This window comes from Dermacentor silvarum, chromosome 4 (genome assembly GCF_013339745.2).
Source record: "Dermacentor silvarum isolate Dsil-2018 chromosome 4, BIME_Dsil_1.4, whole genome shotgun sequence".
Classification (NCBI taxonomy): domain Eukaryota; kingdom Metazoa; phylum Arthropoda; class Arachnida; order Ixodida; family Ixodidae; genus Dermacentor; species Dermacentor silvarum.
The window spans coordinates 214,489,256-214,508,465 of NC_051157.2; the positions used below are offsets into that span (position 1 = coordinate 214,489,256).

At 45.0% G+C, this 19,210-nt stretch overlaps 1 protein-coding gene across 2 annotated transcripts in view; it reads right to left on the bottom strand.

Annotated features, from left to right (window-relative positions):
• Positions 1-16,111, bottom strand: part of LOC119450937 (transmembrane protein 117) — a 91,246-nt gene extending 75,135 nt beyond the window's left edge. Inside the window, exons 1-6 of one of the 2 annotated variants that reach the window (XM_037714401.2) lie at positions 15,771-16,111; positions 11,645-11,723; positions 10,914-10,965; positions 10,571-10,717; positions 8,868-9,005; positions 1,029-1,288 (exon numbers count right to left, since the gene is read on the bottom strand). In XM_037714401.2, the coding sequence (XP_037570329.1) occupies positions 1,029-1,288; positions 8,868-9,005; positions 10,571-10,717; positions 10,914-10,965; positions 11,645-11,696 (649 nt within the window). In that variant the 5' untranslated portion in view covers positions 11,697-11,723; positions 15,771-16,111. The remainder of the gene's footprint in view (positions 1-1,028; positions 1,289-8,867; positions 9,006-10,570; positions 10,718-10,913; positions 10,966-11,644; positions 11,724-15,770) is intronic. The other variant, XM_037714402.2, reaches the window with a different exon arrangement.
• Positions 16,112-19,210: the final 3,099 nt, after the last annotated feature.

A 19,210-nucleotide genomic window follows, 5' to 3' on the forward strand; every position in this document is an offset into this window, starting at 1 on the left:
ACCCTGAAATCGAACAGCAGTCAGAAGTTCTTGAGAGCCTTGCTTTCACAGGCTACTTCTTCCCCCACCCACAACCAATGGGTTCCTTAGAGTAACTAAACGACAAATAAATTTAGAAACAGGTCTTCATTGGCATCATGGGTTGTTGTACACTCCAGACGTCATGCACAATGTGGCCTGTAACTGAGGAGGAGGTAAGGTAGGGTGTTCGAGGCAATTAATTAAATTGGATTGCAAAAAATCTGTGCAACTCTCAAGCCTGCTTTTTTTAGGACATGACGGAAGTGTTAAGAGGAACTTACCCAGCGAATTTCATCGACATCCGTTGACATAGAAAAATCGCCGGAGTAGCCCTTTAAATATGCGACCTGCCTCCTAATTCTTAATGCTCATTGAAAGGCGGCAAAATATATCACACTTGCGTCATGCACATTGCTACCCACTATAACAGCACTGTTCCTCTGTAATGTTCCTCCATAAACTATATCTGTATGTTCATGGTGCACTCCTATTTCCTCCAAATTGTACTTCCAACTATTTTCTTAATTCCCATAGTTTACAGTGACTACACGGCTCACCTAAATCCTTTGCCCAATCCTTTCCGCCAAACACTATTTATGAATGGAATTGACTGCCTCAGTCTACTGTCAACGAGCGAATCCCCACAAAATTCAAAGACATGATTACAGCTTGTTTCGTTCCATAATTGTTTTGTGTCAAGCCTGGTCCTGGGTTTGCGTCTTGTTTTTATGCAGTTTCTTTTTTTTGAGGGTGGGTGTTTGTGTCTGTGTGGGGGGTTCTTATAACGATAATTGTCAATGCCATGGTATCCTTGACTATGTCTTATCTTTGCAGAGGTTTTTGTGCTATTGTTTTTACATTCACATAATTTTTTGCTGTTGTGTCACGCATTGTAAGTGCTTTGTCCCCCTCCCCCTTACGTAATGCCCTTTGGCGATCTTTAAGGGGAAGATAAATGGTGATGATAATGATGATGAATGACAGGCAAACAACGGTTGTCCACTCACGAAGCAGAAAATGGTGGATGAAGTATTTGCCACAGACGAGGCCGCAGAACAGGGCTAGGAGCCAGAGGAGCACCTTGGCGCACCGCCATCCCCACTCGGGCGGGTACTTGGTGCAGACAAATGAGAAGACATTGCCGAACACGGGAATCTCGCTCTCGGTTCGGCTGTGCGAGATGGGGTCCTCCGCAAACACCAGGAAGTTGCAGAACACCACAAAGTACGACACAAACAGCCGTGCATACGGGTGCTGCAGGAAGTACCTGCAACATGGGTGCACAGCATATTGCTTCACAGAAACAGTGTCATCCCCCTCAGAGTATCACAAAGCTTCAGAGGAAACCCGATATGGGTTTCTCAGAAAGAATTAGGGGTGTGCGAATATTCAGAACTTTTGCATAATAAATCAAATATAGTTCTATTCGATTTAGTCTTCGAATCGAACAGACGCTTTTCGTAAACACGAATATTTTGCTCACATTTTTCGAATAGCATTTCAGATTGTTAAGTTTGATCGAATATGAAATTGAAGCAAAATTATGCAATCAATTTTATCCCTGCAGCCAGTTACGCAGTCAAGCAGGCTATGTCGCTACTCATGGATGTGACCTGCTAAACTATAATAATTTGCTCTCTCTGAAATTCCCTGTGTATGCAAACACGCTCCTCATTATTTCCTAACACTCCTTTTGTGGTTATAATAAACATCACTTCAAAGCATGCAACGTAATGACAGAAGATTGCTAACATTGTGAATATTACTAAGATGCAAACATCGTATTGTATTATTGGTGAGAATGGCCTGTTCATTATTTTAAAAATATTCAAAAAATATTCAATACTCAATTCAATTCACTTCTGGCACTATTCAATTTGTATTTGATTTGGTTTTAATTGCAAAGCAACTGTAGTTAGGTGAGAAAAGAGATTTGTCCCGGTCTGAGAATTTAACCCAGGACCAATTCCTTTATGTTGCTCTATCATGTGAGTGAACCGAACTGTTAGCAGGTTGCAGAGTGAGGGCGTATTAATTGACAACTCATAGCTCTGGGAGACTGAATATGTCAAATCAGTTAAATTAACAAGGTGGAGGAGGTTTGACGGAAGAAAAAGATGGGCAGAGCAAACCGCCCTGGAAAGGTCCAAGGATTGATCCCTTCACCAGGACGAATGCTTCTTAAACTGTGAAGCTTTCTTTCAGAGAAATTCGTGTTGGGTTTCCTTGGTAACTTCATGCCATAGTCAATCTTTCCCTTTCATTTAACTATTTTGCACCTTGCAGGCTTCCACAAAACTGATTTGCTTAAAACAAAGAAGTACAAAGCTGTCCACAAATATGTATACATTCATTCAAACCAATTAAAAGAGGCATATGAAAGATAACTCACAAGGGGCTAGAAAAAGTACATTTGGAATAAAAATCACACACACCAAACCTGGAAAACACAATCTTCCAGCACCAATGTTACTGTCAGTACATCGCTAAACTGTGGTCGTATGATACGTTTTCCAGCTGCTAAATTTTATGTACAAAGAAACAGCACGTACGGTCGAAAACAGTAGCCACCCGCTGAAGCAGCTTCCCCGCAATATACTCACCCACCCATCTCGCGTGAAACGCCGGCGCGCACTCAGTTTCCTATTCCGATATCAGCAAATCGCCTCTCGGGTTATTACAAGCCACATTCACAGCTCTATTGTGATAAGCATCTTCGCCTATCTGTTGCAGAGTGCATGGGTCATAGTGCTGTTGGAAGCGTACTGCACACTTTTAATAGGTAATAACCCAAACATGCTACCATTCCCTGCTGCAGGCAGTGCGAAGTGAGTGTCATGTTTTTCTCTGGCGGCATCATAGGCAACATATTCCGGTGTCACCCACGAACTCTCGTTTTTGCTATGGTTTCCTGTCGCCGTTTTAAAAAACTACGCAACAGGAAAACGACAACGGGAGTTTCAGGTCGCTCGGGCCCCACCAGATCAACGCGTGTCGGTGTGGCAATGATTTGTGCCAAGTGGGCACGTAAAAACTTCCCATCAAAATGCCCTGCCCAGAGAAGCTGCTCCCATGCCGAATTTGAGGAGCGCAAATGTAAGGTTGCCAAAGCTGAAAAAATGACAATGTGCTTCTCGGGCCCCGCCAGCTCAGCGCGCATTGGCATTTCGTGCTGCAGTGATTCGCGCAAAGCTATAGTCTATACGGTAATACGAAGCAAATCGCTCATGACATCAAGATGCATCATGGCCTTACTAACAAAAGGTGAGAACAATCGGGTAATGAGACATTTTACAAATTTGCAACGTAACACAACAGACAGTTACACACCAAGCAATCAAGGCTTTCAAAGCCATGAAGGCCTCAAAAATTTACTGTGACTATACAGACAAAAGGCAAGAACAATCACGTAAAACGAAAGCACTTGCATGCGTTGAAAACGCATGTAAAACTGAGAATTTGATTCTATGCTTACAACGGCTTCAGGCAGCTGGTGCCATTGAGATGATGTTCTTAGAAAAAATAATTTCTAATCAAATTATTTCTAGCAGCTATCTCTCGAACCTTTAAATCTCGGTTGCGACATGAAATGTACTGCGGTGGAAGCGTGTAGTTTGTTTTGTCTATGCCAGTGTGCCCATAAAATATATTATGAAAAATTTTCAGCTTGAGCGCTTGTCCATGCTTGCCCATGCTTGTCCAGGACAAAGCACTTGTCCATGTTACATGTCGTTATGTCTTCATTTGTGCTTTTACTCATATTAGGCTACATTCAGTACAATGCGTTGGCGGGCTAGTTGTTGCGAATCCATAATTACTTGTTGCCGCGCATGGTGCTCACTGCGCATGTTCTTCTTGTTTCTGCTCTATATAAAGGAGGGATACAATAAAATGATGTCAGTTGAGAGTAGCGCCTTGTCCTGTCGTCTTTCACGTGTCCGTTGTTTTTGCGCTAAACATAGGCTACATTCACACTTGGGATGCGGCAAGTAGGCGGAAAGGCCAAAGCGGGCTGAAAACCTTTCGAGCGCATGTCCAAGATGTTCACATTTGTTTTGCCACCGCTGCGGCTACCACTGCCAGTTTCACTCACATCCATCTAGTCTGCGTACGTTTGTCTGCATGGTGGTGCTCTTCATTGAACCATTTCAAGCAGTATGTTCATTTAATTACTGACCTATCCGTCATGAAAAGTGATCACTTCGCACAACTTCGCGTGTCGTATGCAACTTTCATCTGCCATGGAAGAGGAAGAAGAAATAATTTTGATATTTCTAGCTAGTTGTTTCCTAGAAATGGACAATGAACAACAGAAGCGGACACCTCGGAAGCGGCGGTGGTGGGTTTGCCAGGCTCTGTAAACACGGGAGAAGTTGGGTAACTTCAATGCTTTGTTGCCACACCTCCGGTCCCGTGACATTGAATACTATCGCGAGTAAGCATTGTTGACAGGCGTGTCCTTGTAAAGCCGGTGACTCTTGTCATAGAGCAGGGGTGGTTCTAGATCACGTCGATCAGCATCACAGCCGACACTTTTGGTGCCAGGTTCAATTTTACGATAGGATGTTTACATGCTAGTGCAGCTTCCGGTCACCGTGGTGAAAAAATCGGTCTGAGACAGATCAGGCTCGCTGCCTGGGGTGCGATCTTGTCTGCGTTCCAAAATAGAATGAAGGTGGTCCGTTCCACCGAGCCGCACAGGATTGGTCAATGTAAGCCGTGACGAATGCCATGACGTTAATTGTGACATGATCCGCGACGTCTTGCTGCTGTCAATCAATCCGCGTTGTCTGCTATCGGACGAACGCAACGGAACGGATGCCAAGTCCATCCGGTCCGATAGAACGGATTAGAATGGCTACCAGACGGCTTGGATTGGATTAAAACGTAAGCGCTTGGGATTATTAGCCTCTTTCGTATCCGGTTCAATCCAATTCGGCACTCCCAACCATGGTGGTGTGCTCCCAACAGTTGGATTGGAGAAAATGGCGTTTGCTTTCTCTGCCGTGCCTTTTCGTGTCGCCTGTGCGGCTGCTGCAGATGCGCAGAGACGACGACCCGAGGTAGATGATGCATTTGAAGAGTTGACTGAAGGAGAGTTCAGTCAGTGAGTGCATATAGCTTGGGTCGTTTGCTACGGTTCGTCATGCTTTTCTTAGCTGTCTGCGTACTGGATGCCGCTGCAGTGTAGCCGAGCATCAGGAATGCGCACGGGGGCTCACGGGGGCTGTCATGGAAATTACGTTGAAAGCCGCAGCGCCCCCTAAGCCAGTGGGCAGAGAAATGGCAAAGCACGCGTGGAAAGTGTGTTTCGTGGAAATGAGCCGTGGCGGCGGCTTCTTAATTTATGAAGAAAGGGAATTCAGCTGGATACGGCTTTTTCAACCCATGTTGCTGCCAGAGGGCCGCCAACCGGTTACTGTTTGCTCAAGCGGGCATGAAGGATGGCCATTAACCGGTAGCGAGTGACGGAAAGACGCTTGTGGGGTTTGACGAATTGAGTGTTGCTCTCGTAGGGGCGAGTAAAAGCAAGACAGTCAAAAGAATGTACACATTTTTGTTGGGTTGTTTGACCGAGCACGACCGAGCCTTTAAAAACGGGCGCTCGGCATGAGAGAGGGAGAGTTATCTGGGCGGAGCCCGGCCGGACGCTTTGCTGCGGAATAAACGTTGTGCCCCCACTAGACGCTGGTTCTTCCTTCGTGTTGCCACCGTGCACTCAGGCTATTGAGGGGCACCATCTCGGACCACAACCACCATCCACGAACCTCCATCCCTAACTAGTTCCGGCAGCATTTTCGTATGTCCAAATGAACAGTGCATAGCTTGTGCGACGAGCTTGACCCTGCACTCTAAAGTATGCCGGGAAAAACGGGAGTAACTGGACAGTTAGTCCTAAAAAGGGCGCTTTTGTCCCTCAGGAGACTAACTGCAGGAGTGTGCGTGCCGTGTGCAAATTTTGGAGAGTAAGTGTTTAGTCCCTGGTCTGAAAGAGCAACGGGAGGTCGAACGGCAATAGTTACTCCCCATGCACTCTGCTGTTTTCGTCCCTGTTGTGGTATGTTGCGGCAAAAATGGTATTGTCTGTAAATCGTGAATGGTTCGAAGTTCGTGCACTGTTTATTGAACATGCAAAGCAGCCCTTGACCTCTTCGTGAGAAAATTGCATGAAATTTAAAAGATGGAAGGCGAAGAGCCATGCAATTCATGTAGACACCATCAGTGAATGATACACATTAAACGCGCAAGTCATTGATGGACTGCTAGATTTTCTTGGCCAATAGTACCTAAGTTCCTTCCGTTCCAAGGAGGTTACAAACTTAACTGAAGCGATGCGTAGCTCAAGTAGGGCATGCTAAGTGACAGCGAAGTTGATCTTCTCTGTCGTCTTGCGTGCCCCATTTGCGCTCGCTACACGTACATCACGTAATGTCTCAGTTTAAATCATCCTAAGTATAATCGGGCAGCTTTCTTTTTAACAGTTGCTTATAGTTGCATGTACGCGCAACGTTGGACTCTCCCCGCATGCCATACACAAAATGCCGAGTCTCTTATGTATTGCCGCACCTGCGTTCAGGCGTTTAACCTTGTCTCAGTATCCTGTCTCGTCAACCAAGTCGCCATGATGAAGTGGTTAGAGTGCCTGACTTGTGAGCTGGAGGATGTAAGTTTGAATCCTACTTGTAGGCACTTTTTTTTTCTTTTTTTTTCAACTCGGTCATTCTTTTATCAGCGTATAATGTCTAATTTCGTTTATTCCATCTTTGAGGAGCACCGAAAAAAATGACCGTTACTCCCTTGAGGAGCATTGGAAAAGAGAAACTGTTACTCGTCGAAGGAGTAACCGCATGGGGAGTAACAGATCATCCCCTCTCACTTACCCTCTTTCCTCCATTTCTTCTTAGAGTGTATCATTGGATGCCAGCGAGCTAGTGGCCTTTCCACAGAAAGGAAGGTGTTGTGCACGCTGCGATTCTTCGGCACCGGAAGCTTCCAGAGGTGCGTTGGTCTCCTGACGCAACGGCTCGACTGAACCAACCGCTTCAAAAGTCGCGCCGTTTGAATTTCAATAGTGGTGGAGACATGCATAAAAGCGTTGCTTCAAACGGGGTAGTGGCTAGTGCCACCGCTAAACGTTTTGCAAAAATGCGACACCACCTAGCGCCATTTCAAGACATTAACCGCAATAATTTGTTTCAGTCGTTCCGCATTCCAAAATGAATCTTTGAAAAGCAACACTCCTTTTGCTACACATTTTGCTACTCAGTCATAATAGTCAAATATTTCTCAACATGTTAGAAACGCTTCTAAATATATTATACAATCCGCAAGCAGACGTTAAAAGCGTGGCGCAGGCTTCTATTCCGCTCATTGGCTGTTTGCTTCCTCTCGTTCTCGCGAACATTGCGGACCGCCTAGTTCGTGATGTAAAGAACGGTCCGCCTCCGTTCCACTTTGGAACGCGTACAAGATGCCCCTAGTTTCCTGCCCATTTTGCCGCCTAGGCGGGCGGGCTTTTTCAAGTTTTGGTCGCATCGGCCTGCTTCGAGACCGAGTGTGAACCTAGCCTTAAGACTATGGAATACCAGCCATCCCAAACTGCAACCCTTCAGCCTAAGACAGCCCCTACGATGGCCCAAAGTGTGCAGTTGCAATAAGGCTTCAATAAGGCTTCGAGACTGCAGCTGCAATTGAATCTTCATTGTGGTGATGCTACTTTTGCGGCTGTAGTCACCGACGATATATCTTGCTGCTCAATTTTGTATGCACTCTAGTGAATTGGTCATGGTCTATTGATAGGGGTCTCACAGCACACATGCGTACTCGAGAATATAATGCACGTATGTTGTGTAGAACAGCTTTTTTGCACTTAAAGGGCACGTGTGCAAAAGTACGGGCCAAAAACACAAGACTTCTATTTGCCTTATTAGCAGTTATGTTGATTTGCTCATGCCATAAAATATACACCACGGTACTTTGGTACCTTTACATGTGGAAAAGTGACATTGTTTATGGGGTGGAAACTGGGTGAATCTAATTTTTTTTCGCAAGAAACAAATATAGTTGCATTTTGTTGTGTTTAGACCTATGCGCCAAGTACTGCACCATTAAGAAATTTTCATAGTGAAATCTTTTTGCGCACACAATCGACACGGACACAGTGAAGGGGGGACACACGAGCCCTTACTCACAACTGTTTATTTTCGGAAAGATACAGAACATATATACCCCAGCTATCTGCACTGAGCATGTGCAACAAGAGTCGTCAGTATAAACAGTGTGTCCCCCTTTTACTCGTCTGTCCCCCCTTCACTGTGTCCGTGTCGATTGTGTGCGCAAAAAGATTTCACTATGAATTCGTACCAACTCGCCCAACAATCAGTTCTGCTAAGAAATTTTGTTTAGGTCAGACCGTAGAATTTCTATATCTGCTGGAGTGTTGACATTGCGGTAAACAATAATGTTATCTGCATATAACCAGATTCTTGAAGTAATTCCTTTTGATATGTAATTAATGAAAATTCAAAACATAAAAACTAAAGACCTTAATGAAAATTCAAAACATCAAAAGTCCTAACACGGGCCCCTGTGGTACTCCAGACGTAACAGGAACCGATGATGACCTTGAACCATTCACAATGGTACGCTGACCATGGTCAAAAAGATAGAAGCCACCGTTTCCTTGTTATGTTCTGCATCTTGAAACAGCACATCAAATTGTCAGTGATCCTCATATGTTAAAGCACAATGCCCATTGGGCAAGATTACTTCTGGTGGTTGGTTTAGTCGTGTGAAATTAGTATGAAACACGGCCTACACCGTGGATGATGAGCAGTCCCACTCACCTGAAGTCCTTCTGGACGTAGAGGGAAAGCACGCTTTGGGTGTCCGCTGTCTCCAGGTGGAAGTGGTTCTCATCCTGAGGCACAAGCTGTACCAACACACCTGGGGGGAGGTGCCGTACCTCCACCGTACCGGCAGCACTGCACAGACACAATTCATTTAATGATATTGCCAATCACTGCCGAGATACAGTCAGAACTCGTTATATTGAAATGAGTGACAAAAACCGACGGATAAAACATAATTTTCATAGAAACCTAAGCATTTAAGATCTTTTAGCTGAGCAAAAGTTTCCTCTAGATGGATTTAGCGAATCTTTCATTAGTTCATTATGAATATTTCCTCATTATTTAGCACAGGTTAGGCTAAAATCTGGCAGCATCCCACCCCACTAATAACTCGTCTGATTCAGTTGTTCAAAACTCTTGCCAACCGTTGGTCACTTGGCAACGCCCGCATTCTACCTCCGTTGCCTTGCCAATTCACATAACTGCGCTCTAACAATGCCTCCAACTCCCACACTGATTCATTCTCTGTAGCCAGCCATAAAAATATTGCGAGAGTGGCCAAATATGTGGCGGCCTCCACATGAGGTGCCTGCGGAGAGGAGCTGCAGTGTGCTGCTGCTGTGCACTACCCACTAAACATGCGAGCTGGAATTGTACGAATTGTACATGCTTCCATTCATTGCGCACCTTCACATGTTCAAAGCAGGCCCCACTGCACTGTGGAGAAGCCATCATATCAAAATTGACGCCAAGACTCTGCATGATCCAGCCTATCAGTGGCGCACCGACGGGGGGGGGGGGGGTTTCGGGGATTGTAACCACCCCCCCCATGAGGCCGACTTAACCCCCGTCTTTTGTTTAACCCCTTTTATTTCCTGGCGCATTTGAGTACTGCAACTAAGATATAAGATGCGCAATCGTCTGCACACTCACAAAAAGCGCATTTTTTGACAATTTCCCGTGAAAAAATTGAAATTAGTGCTATTTAGATGGTATTAACAAACTGTCAACCCCCCCCTGGCAGAGATCCTGGGTACGCTACTGCAGCCTATCAAATGCCATTGACATTGCCATTGTTATGGTGTCTGTTATATCGGTCCTAGTGGTCTGGAATGTTTTCTCATGCAGCATCAGTTGTGAAATAGTCGATGTGTAGAAGGAAGTGAATCTGCAAGGTACGAGCAATGCAGTATATTCGAAACTTAGGTTTCGCCTGTATATGCCCACACAGAGTTTCACTGCATAGTGGTGTATCCTAGCCCCCTGTATGGCAGCTAACAATTACTAATCAATCGTCAAATCATCCCTTGTGCGGTTTGAGATAGGGTTATCAAAAGCACAAAATGAAGCAAGTGTGAATTGCATCTCCAAAATGAGTCAGCAGAACTGCAGTGGAATAGCGTGCAGAAAAACAATGACAAAAATTCATGACTGAAAAGTAAGCACTAGAAAGAACTCACTGGCAAGATAGGCAAGCTCACTTTGTCTCAATGTCTTCTTTCATGCCGGTGCATTTGTACCATATCAGCACTTTTCAAATTTAAAAAGTGCTCCAAAGTTTGGCGAGTTGCATATCCGTAACATCAGGTTCAAGAATAACTAGACTGCCCCCCTGCTCACATGTAGCAACACTGTGGAATCTCAACGGCAGCAGCATTAATCACCCAAAGTGCATGACTTCAAGGAAAATTACCCACCTGAGACTGTCATCTTCGTGGCAACCTGGGCGGCGACAGGCCAGTAGCACTGACCGCAATGGTTGCTTGCTCGCTAATGCAGATCCTCCACTGCGCAGAACACACGTAGGAGCTCGCATCAGGTTTTTCTGCACACCACGGTACATCCTGTATCGGTAGGAACTAAATCAATGTCACTGGTCACCAGATTAAAGGTTTCCTGGCTAGATCTGAGAAAAAACGTTGATTCAAAGTGCACCGCCTCCAATTCCCCTTTCCTGGCATTCCTATGCATGGAGCATTTGTGCTACTAGTACTAGGATCTGTAGAATTGGAAGCGTGATGTTAACTCCGAGATGCTTACCCTGGGCATCCCCCAGAGCTACTGCAGGCCTCACAGCTCACATCAGGATTTGCTGCACAAAGCCAGTTCATGCAATCGCTTATGCAAAAACACGCATACAAATGACAGTAAAAGGCAGCTGGGCCAACTTTTACATAAGATTTTCCGTGTCTGTGTAATTAAGCAGACGAACAATGCCTTGGCATATATTACAGTCAGGTATGGCCTTCATTTGGGAAGCACAGACCCAGAGCTTCATTCAGCCCTGACAACACTGCCAAATGCCAGACATGAGGATTACAGGCCCTAGTAGTTCTTTGGCCCAATAAAATAATTGGCTTCAAAGTTCTGTTGCTACACAAGGCGTGATGGCCAGTAAGCATCTCTCATCAGCCTTGCCTGTTGCAATATATTAGGCTGCAAATCTGACATTACATTCAGAGAGCACAGCGATCCAGTAAAAATGCATCTTTTTTTTTTCTTACAGTCCTTCATCGCATATACACAATAAGTGTGGCTGAAAAATACAAAGTTAAAACTTCCACAGCTACACGCCACAGTGCTTTTCTTGTGCTTTGTGTCACGGAACAAAGAGGAGTGGTGATTGAGAACTGCAGCAGTGTTTTTCGTCTTGCTGCCTGATATAAAGAAAAGGGCACATGGGGGGGGGGGGGGGGTAAACGGTACCTCAGCCTCTCTGAAGCACACAAATTTAAAATGGAGAAGAAGACGGCAAAAGCCGAGCATGTCACCTTGACCTGAGGACTGGTCTGTGCGCAGCCGCGGCCATTCCATTCTACACATGGCCAGAAGTGTTGGGCTGCCCCCAGCCTGCAAATGGGCACGCAGCACATCAGCTTGGCTTACAAGAGCAAGCACATTATCACTACCACCCTCACGCTACTTATGTGTACTGCAGGATGCAGGTTTCTCCCAGCAAATCTAAGAAATCTCAACAACTGCTGTCCTGCATCAGCAAGTTCAATTTTATGTCTGCAAGTTTCCTCATTTCACCGCCACACACAATTCTCTGCGGTTTTTGACTACGTTTCTCTTCGCTGGCCCTACATGACCTGCCCCCCAACTACACTCTTTTCCTCTTCTCTTAAATCTCAAGCAGAATAGCACCAGCAACCAACACTTTGCTCCCTAATTCATACTGCCACCATCTTGTCTCCAAACATTAATACAACTTTTTGCAAAACTGGACATCAAGCAAACATCAAGCTACCAAAATGCCTGTGAAGCTCAAAGAAGAAAGCCCTCAGATCCAAAAACTGTTTATGAGATGTGAAGCAGAGAATAATGAAGCGCTCTTTTCAGCCTTCTTCTGGATGTTTCTGCAGAGGTAATGAATAACTATAATGCTCAGCCGCAGCAAGGCAGGGCTGTAAGAACTTTCAGCTTCTTGAATTGACCTACACTGTTATGCACAGCAAACAGCACGAAAAGCTTGTGTTTCTCAGTAAGAGAAATCCACAGAGACCTCATTTTGTAATAACCTGTTTCTCTTCATTTCTATCACCTGTGGTGCCAAGCAGCTTTTCCTGGCAATAATGGTGGCTTGGCAGCATATGACATAGTGTGTTGGTTCATTATAGATGATAAAAGAACACAGACTATATGATGACTGCACTGACAATGTCGTCAGCGCTGTCTGATCTGAAACAGTCAAATCGGCACTGTCAAACTTTTTTGACAATGATCGAGTTCAACTAGAATAACTTCATCTTGACAAACTTGACAAAAGTTAACTGTATCGGGTGACTGTCACGTGCCAATCAAATTGCAATGCTAAACTAGCTTGAATGCAACACATTTTAGACTGTTAATATTTAAAAAGCAATATGATTATGTGATAGTACAGAAAGAATATCATGTATTAGTTCTAAATTTCTGACTTGTTCTTCGTGATGTATGCAACTTCCTTTTTGTATGGCATAGTTATTGCATGTTGTTTACTTTGAATTACGCACATGGACAGACTTTACCACTCTCGGACTCCCTCTGTCTAAGGGCAGCTATATGTATTCAGTTAAAATGCATAGCTTTATGGAACCTTTTGTTCGCAGGAGTTTGGCAGAAGACATGTTTTTTTAGCCGGTTCTACATTTCACTGTATTGTTACGTGGGAAGACGCAGACGACAAGCTATACACAAGTATACTATTTACAAGTGAATGTGCTGTACTTGGACAAAAAGCAACAGCCTGCGCTAGCCTCCAATCGTCGTCATCTTCACAACACTGGCCTCTTCGTCATCCTCGTAGCTGGTCGTAGCAATATTAATATATTTGATTCAGGTAATCTTAGTACAATCATGTTTATTTTCATTTGTGTTGAGTAAAACAGTCAGTTTCTTTGTTTTTATTGTTCAGTACGACAACGTCCAAGCACCTATAAATGCCCAATGTGACAGCAGCATGTCATTAGAGATAACTTTTAAACTTCGTCTCCTTACACAATTTTTAAATCCAGTTTTATTGTAAATCAATATTTAGGTAGCAGGTGAAGAGGCAGTTGTTGTTTCAAAGGCTTCATGCTTTATATACTCAGTAAATCGTTTCAAGGTTCATGCCTGGGGATTAGTCAACTCTTAGGCCAATACTTCCACTGCAACCGATGGCCCGAGCGAAAAAACCCAGTGTCACCTATGAGATTCCAGCGGTTTCATTTCCTCTGTACCCTTGCAGTGTTGCTATATAAAGAGAACTTGGCGGCTGCGAATCCTGTGAGCTACTGAGTAAACAGTTTGTGACTGTTGCTGCGTTTTCGCTGTTGGCATTGACATTATCGGTGCTTTCAACAGTGTTTTTCACCAACCACCTTGTTCTCGGCGCATCCTCTTTGTGGCTATGTACCATATTTGAGGGTTATCATTGTCATGTACGCCTCCTTCATGCCGCCGACGCTGCTTTCGTGAGCATGACAACGGACAATTGCATGAAAACACATTGCCGTTATGTCAAGAACAATTCCTATGCAATGCGCATAATGCAATCCTCGTCTACTACAGTGCTGCTCATTCTGTCTTCCGAAATACATGCACAGCCGTCACTGCTTTCAAAATCTTTGTGGAACATAATGACTTGCACTAATTGCCCAGCACTGTTGTTTTGTGGTAGCTCAGTGGTTACCGCACTAGACTCTCAAGTGCACATGGCATCAATGGCATGGGTTCAAATACCAGCGCGGAACAGTATGGGGAACTTTCTTTTTTCTTCACACTGTGCCAATGGCGATGCTGGGGATGACAAGGTGGCTTGACAACAACAGAAATCATCACTGTGGGTCATCGCTGATGACAAAGGTCGTCATAACTGTAACAGAATGGATGGACAAGGCTAACTCAATTTCGAGCCTTTAACTGCTGTTGCAGGAAAAAGTTTACCAGGCCACCTGAATCATGATCTATCCAACCAAACACACCAAACTTTTTCATGGAGCCTAATGTGCTGCAGAAGGTGATCAGCATGAATCTTTACTCCACACAATTCTCCTGTGCTTTAAACAAAGTGGACCTTGAATCGCCCAGGAAAAGCATACCTGCGAAGCCTCCACAACTTCCACACTTTTGCAGGAGGTTAATAAGATACATTCACACATTGAGAAATTGAAAGGCTACAGTAATCATTGCAATTACAGCTGCTACGTCAGCCCAGAGCCACTGCTAAATGGTCACGAGAGTCTGCTGTGCAAGACTAGTGTAGTGCTGTTGTGGTTTCATTTACATGTAAACATCTTCAATTTCTTTAGTTAAGCAGAATCTCTAATTGTTGTATTACAAAATGTGTGTTGGCAATTGAGCGACCAGAACCTGGAGAATGATTTGCCTGGAACAGGCATGCTATACACACAGTGCAGTGCGACGTAAGTCAGTGTGCAACTGAGCATACAGAGAGATTATTGGAGTGGCTACCAACTTGATGCAAGCTCACAGTAGTAGTTCGGTATTAGAACTCTCTCTCTATATACAAACCGTCATATAGTTAGTGGTAGATTTTTATGGCGCAAGGGCAACTCTGGCCAAAGAGCGCCAACAAACCGTCATATAATACATTATTATATTACATATATTATATATGTACATATAATACAGGCATATAAAAAAATGAAACAGCCGGAGGTCAAGTGTTTGTTTCATTTCCTATCTGGCGTGTTGTGCGTGTGTTTGAACGTTTTCATGTCAAGCAAGCACCAACTAGGCTCCCAGCAAGAGCTTTTGTCTCTATATAGATGCAGTGCACGATATACAACAGCATTTAGACTCACAATTTTCTTTAGAAGCTCTTTCCTAAATGTGGAAAACGAACAAGATGGTACCTTCGTGCATTTCACCACCCGAAGATGCGTGCATGCACTCCTAAATTCGTACACCGATCTTCTCACACACAAACTAATTGCACCTAGCTGACATATACTAAAACATTAAAACTCTTTCGAACGCATCATGAGATCCGCAGCAGCTCTACTGCGTGTCATGGTCAACAGTTGCTGGCTCAACTTAACGCTGACCTCAATCGTTTGTGTACAACTTCAGGGACGTAGCATGGCATAGTAATTACATGTTTCTCCACACGCGCAAGGTAGTTTACCCAAGAAGCCGCAGAGACACTGAGATAGCTTCACACGGTTGCACGCGGTGTAATGATACATATGAGCGCTAACGTGCAGTAACGATGCAGAACTCTAATTAAAGTACATGGTGTATAGCGAAAATCATATACTGTAACGTGTGCTGCAGGAAAGCCACTTAACAGGTTATCGATGGCACGCGTCTTGCACAGTAGACAAGGCCGAACCTACACATATAGGCTCACGTGTTTATTATACGTGCTGAAAGCAGGCGCTGTTGGTGTTACCAAATCAGTGAACTTACATCGCATCGCCCATGAATGATGCTTTCGCCGGCACGGCGTCCCTGCTATGTGGGTAAGCATACCCTCCGAACCTAACACGACGTCTTCCAACATTTCGGCCGCATTCGAAACTTTGCCTGTGCGCGAAAGTTCACGAGGTCAAAGCACACCGTCAACCGGTAATGATGCCGCTAAAAGCTTAGTAAAACTGTCATCCATGTTACAATTTTCGCAGCACACGTAATGTGAGAAAACTCTAAAACACAGTGCACAACAAACAATCGTTCGCCGTACAGATAAAGCTTCAGAGGGTCTAGTGAGTCTACCCCGCACAATTTCCTACAAACCAAAAATGGCATACAAAACAAAATAACTATGACGTCAATGATTGCTTCCGGCCTCTGCATAAAGCAAAAGCATCGCCTTCGAAATTGGCTTTTTGTACTTTGAAAAAGCCTTCGTTGGACGCTACCATTAACATTTTATTACTCTAACAGCTACAAAAATTTTATTTGAATTCTTTCTAAGAACACGTTTCAGATCTTTCTGTAATTGCTTTTGGCGCTTGTGGTGCATAAAAGCATGACCTCCGAGATTTGTTTTTGTTTCTCCGAAGGAGCCGTCACAGAAGGGTAGTGTGGTCGCTAGCAACAAATTTGTTTCATCTTGAAGGCTATGCTTTTGCGAAGTGCAAGCGCCAGAAATTTGTTATTAAACATCACCCAACCAACCCAAAGGCGGGAATGCTACTACGTGCGCAAGAAGAAATCTTAAGTAATTATAGAAGTTTTTGGCACCCCAACAAATCATGATACAATAGGGCTATATTTTTTTTTTACTTGCACTCTAGTAGCATGTTTTCTTTTTTACCTACACTGGCTACACAAGTGTAGGCAAAAAAAAAAAAATGTTAACGTGAAACCACGACCGGCTTTATACTTATATACTTATAAAGCCGGTCGTGCGTGAAACACTGGAAAGAGATGTCGCTGCGGTACGGTGGCTAGATTGCCTGCTGTACAGTTACAGTGCCTAGACACATATGTTGGCAAATAAAAAGAATGTATACAGTTGGCAAGTCTGCGACGGCAGCGGTCTTTCAGCATGCCGCGGTGTACGAACTGCTCGAGCGCACGATCGTACGCGCCGCGACGGCAGCGGTCTTTCGACATGCCGCGAAACGGCGGGTCTCCTGCAATCTTTGTTGACTGCATGCCGCTAGACAAGTAATTATGCCTGCGCTGTAGTAGCGGCCATCTGTCCCTTTAGCAGTTGATAAATAACTGATGCAATGCATATAAGCTAGCAGTAACGTACGTACGTGCGAATCGCGCTGCGTCGCGAGCTCGTGCGCTGCTCGCTTGATGTAGCTTTTAATGACAGCGCTCGAACATCGATGTGCTGTAATCAATACTACCTTGCTGTGCTGCCTCAACGTGCTGGCTTGAGGTCAAGGATGAGCACATTCAACTTTTACCCTGTGCTGCTCGTAGTGGGGTAGTGAATTGTCACCGAATCAGCCCGACCATTTGTGGTCATTTGCACACACCCGGTCACTTCATCACTTCGCACCGGTCGAATTGTTAATTGTCGCTGTGGCCGGCCGGGTCTCGAATCGTGAATCACCAGCCATGCCTGCTGCTATGTCGGTCTTCCATTTCGCTTACCGAGCGCGACGAACTGCAGTTATCCAGCGCGCCCGACGCTCCACTTCGTGAGGCCTTGAAGGAAAACGGTAGAATCTGATGTTGGGATTCAGCCCTTCTTGTTCATGGCAGCCCACGACGCAGCAGTAACGACGGTGACGCTTTTCCGAGGCTGAGCTAGGTCTCTCCGGATCGGCGTCGCCGATGTCTTCTGCTTCCAGCATTACGTCCTACAGCACACGGGGAGTCCGTTTTTGTATAACTATAGGCTGCGGTCAGCTCGCAGCCTGGTCGCCATGGTATGTGAGAAGTGACGAGCCTTTTCGCACTCGAAACAGGGCAGAAAAAAGTGCGAATCATCGCAAAACGCGGGCTAGAAAAATGCTTCGCCACAGCCAGGGTTCAATACTATCCAAGCTGGTACTACCCAGTTGACGTTTTACATGTGCAAGTCACAGAAAGAACGCAGCGGAACTTAAGACCCGTCGCCAAGCTCGGCCAATTTACTGCGTGGTGAGCAGACGATTTCGCGGTGAGCAGACGATTTCGCGGCGAGCGGACGTGTGAGTAACGAAGGGGCTTTACGTGTGAGCGGGTGTCAGCGTCCCCTGGACCTTTCGTTTCGGCGCATCGCGGAGCGGCCTCAGAGCCAGCAGCACGGTCTGCACACTTTCCCTATTCTAGTACAGTGTAGCTGCGGTGGCTAGAGCGCCTCGATGCGCGCGCCCCTGGCGCGTGCGGGCCTCAAGACACCCTAGCAGTGGCTCCCGCCGAAACCTCCTTGGCTCCCGCAGGGATATATGCATGGATATATGGCTCCCGCAGGCAGCTAGAGGAACTGTATGGTTACTAGACAATGGTCGAGTGGGCCGAACGGCGCTCTCCCGCTGAGGCTCCGAGTGTGGAAAAATAGTGCGAGGACGCTGCGAGCGAACTGGATTGGGGCGGAGACGCGCTCCGCGGCATATTCAACGTACTTTCGCTGCGGGCGCTGAGGCCGATTGCGCTAGTACGCTCTTAAATAGTGCTTTATTTCAACTGCAAATTTATGTTTACATTTTGGCAAACATATATATTTCAGGCATGGATTATACAACGCGACGTCTTCAGTTTTGCTGTTGTTGTCAAGCGCGTCGTCTGCTAGTGAGCGCGCGTTCGCTACGCGGACGCTGGCGGACGCCCAGTTTTTCTCGCAGAACCTCTGTGAGGCACATTTTGTTTTATGTTTTAGTTAGGGAGCCTCCATGCAACGCCGTTTTTTAGTTGCGAACATTACTCTTGACGGCAGGTACCAAATGTAGGTTTAGCCAGGTGAACTGCTGTTTTTACCACTGTCTTCTAAATGCAACTGGTATATCTACAACATGAAGCTACGTAAGAAAATTTTATTATTAATATCGTTTCATTGTACGCGCGCTTGTTGGCGGGTATTTATCAGGGACAATGATCGAATAAAAGAATATTAGAGTGAAATAAATCAGGTTTACTAACTGCGTGGCGTGAAGAATGACCAATGTATTTCTAGGTAATATATTTCTAGGTAATTAAATCAAAGGGTACATAGACGTATATATTCACGATATATATGTAAGGGAAGAAATAACAAATATTCTAAATGCACTAATTGAGAAAGTGAGAACTCCCGACCGGAATAAGCGCACGTGTTTGCAGTAACACACAAACTTATTACTAAATACTGCACAGAGAACTCTCATTCGCAGAAATAATTTGCATAGCAGGCAAAACCAATATATATATATATATATATATATATATATATATATATATATATATATATATATATATATAGGGAA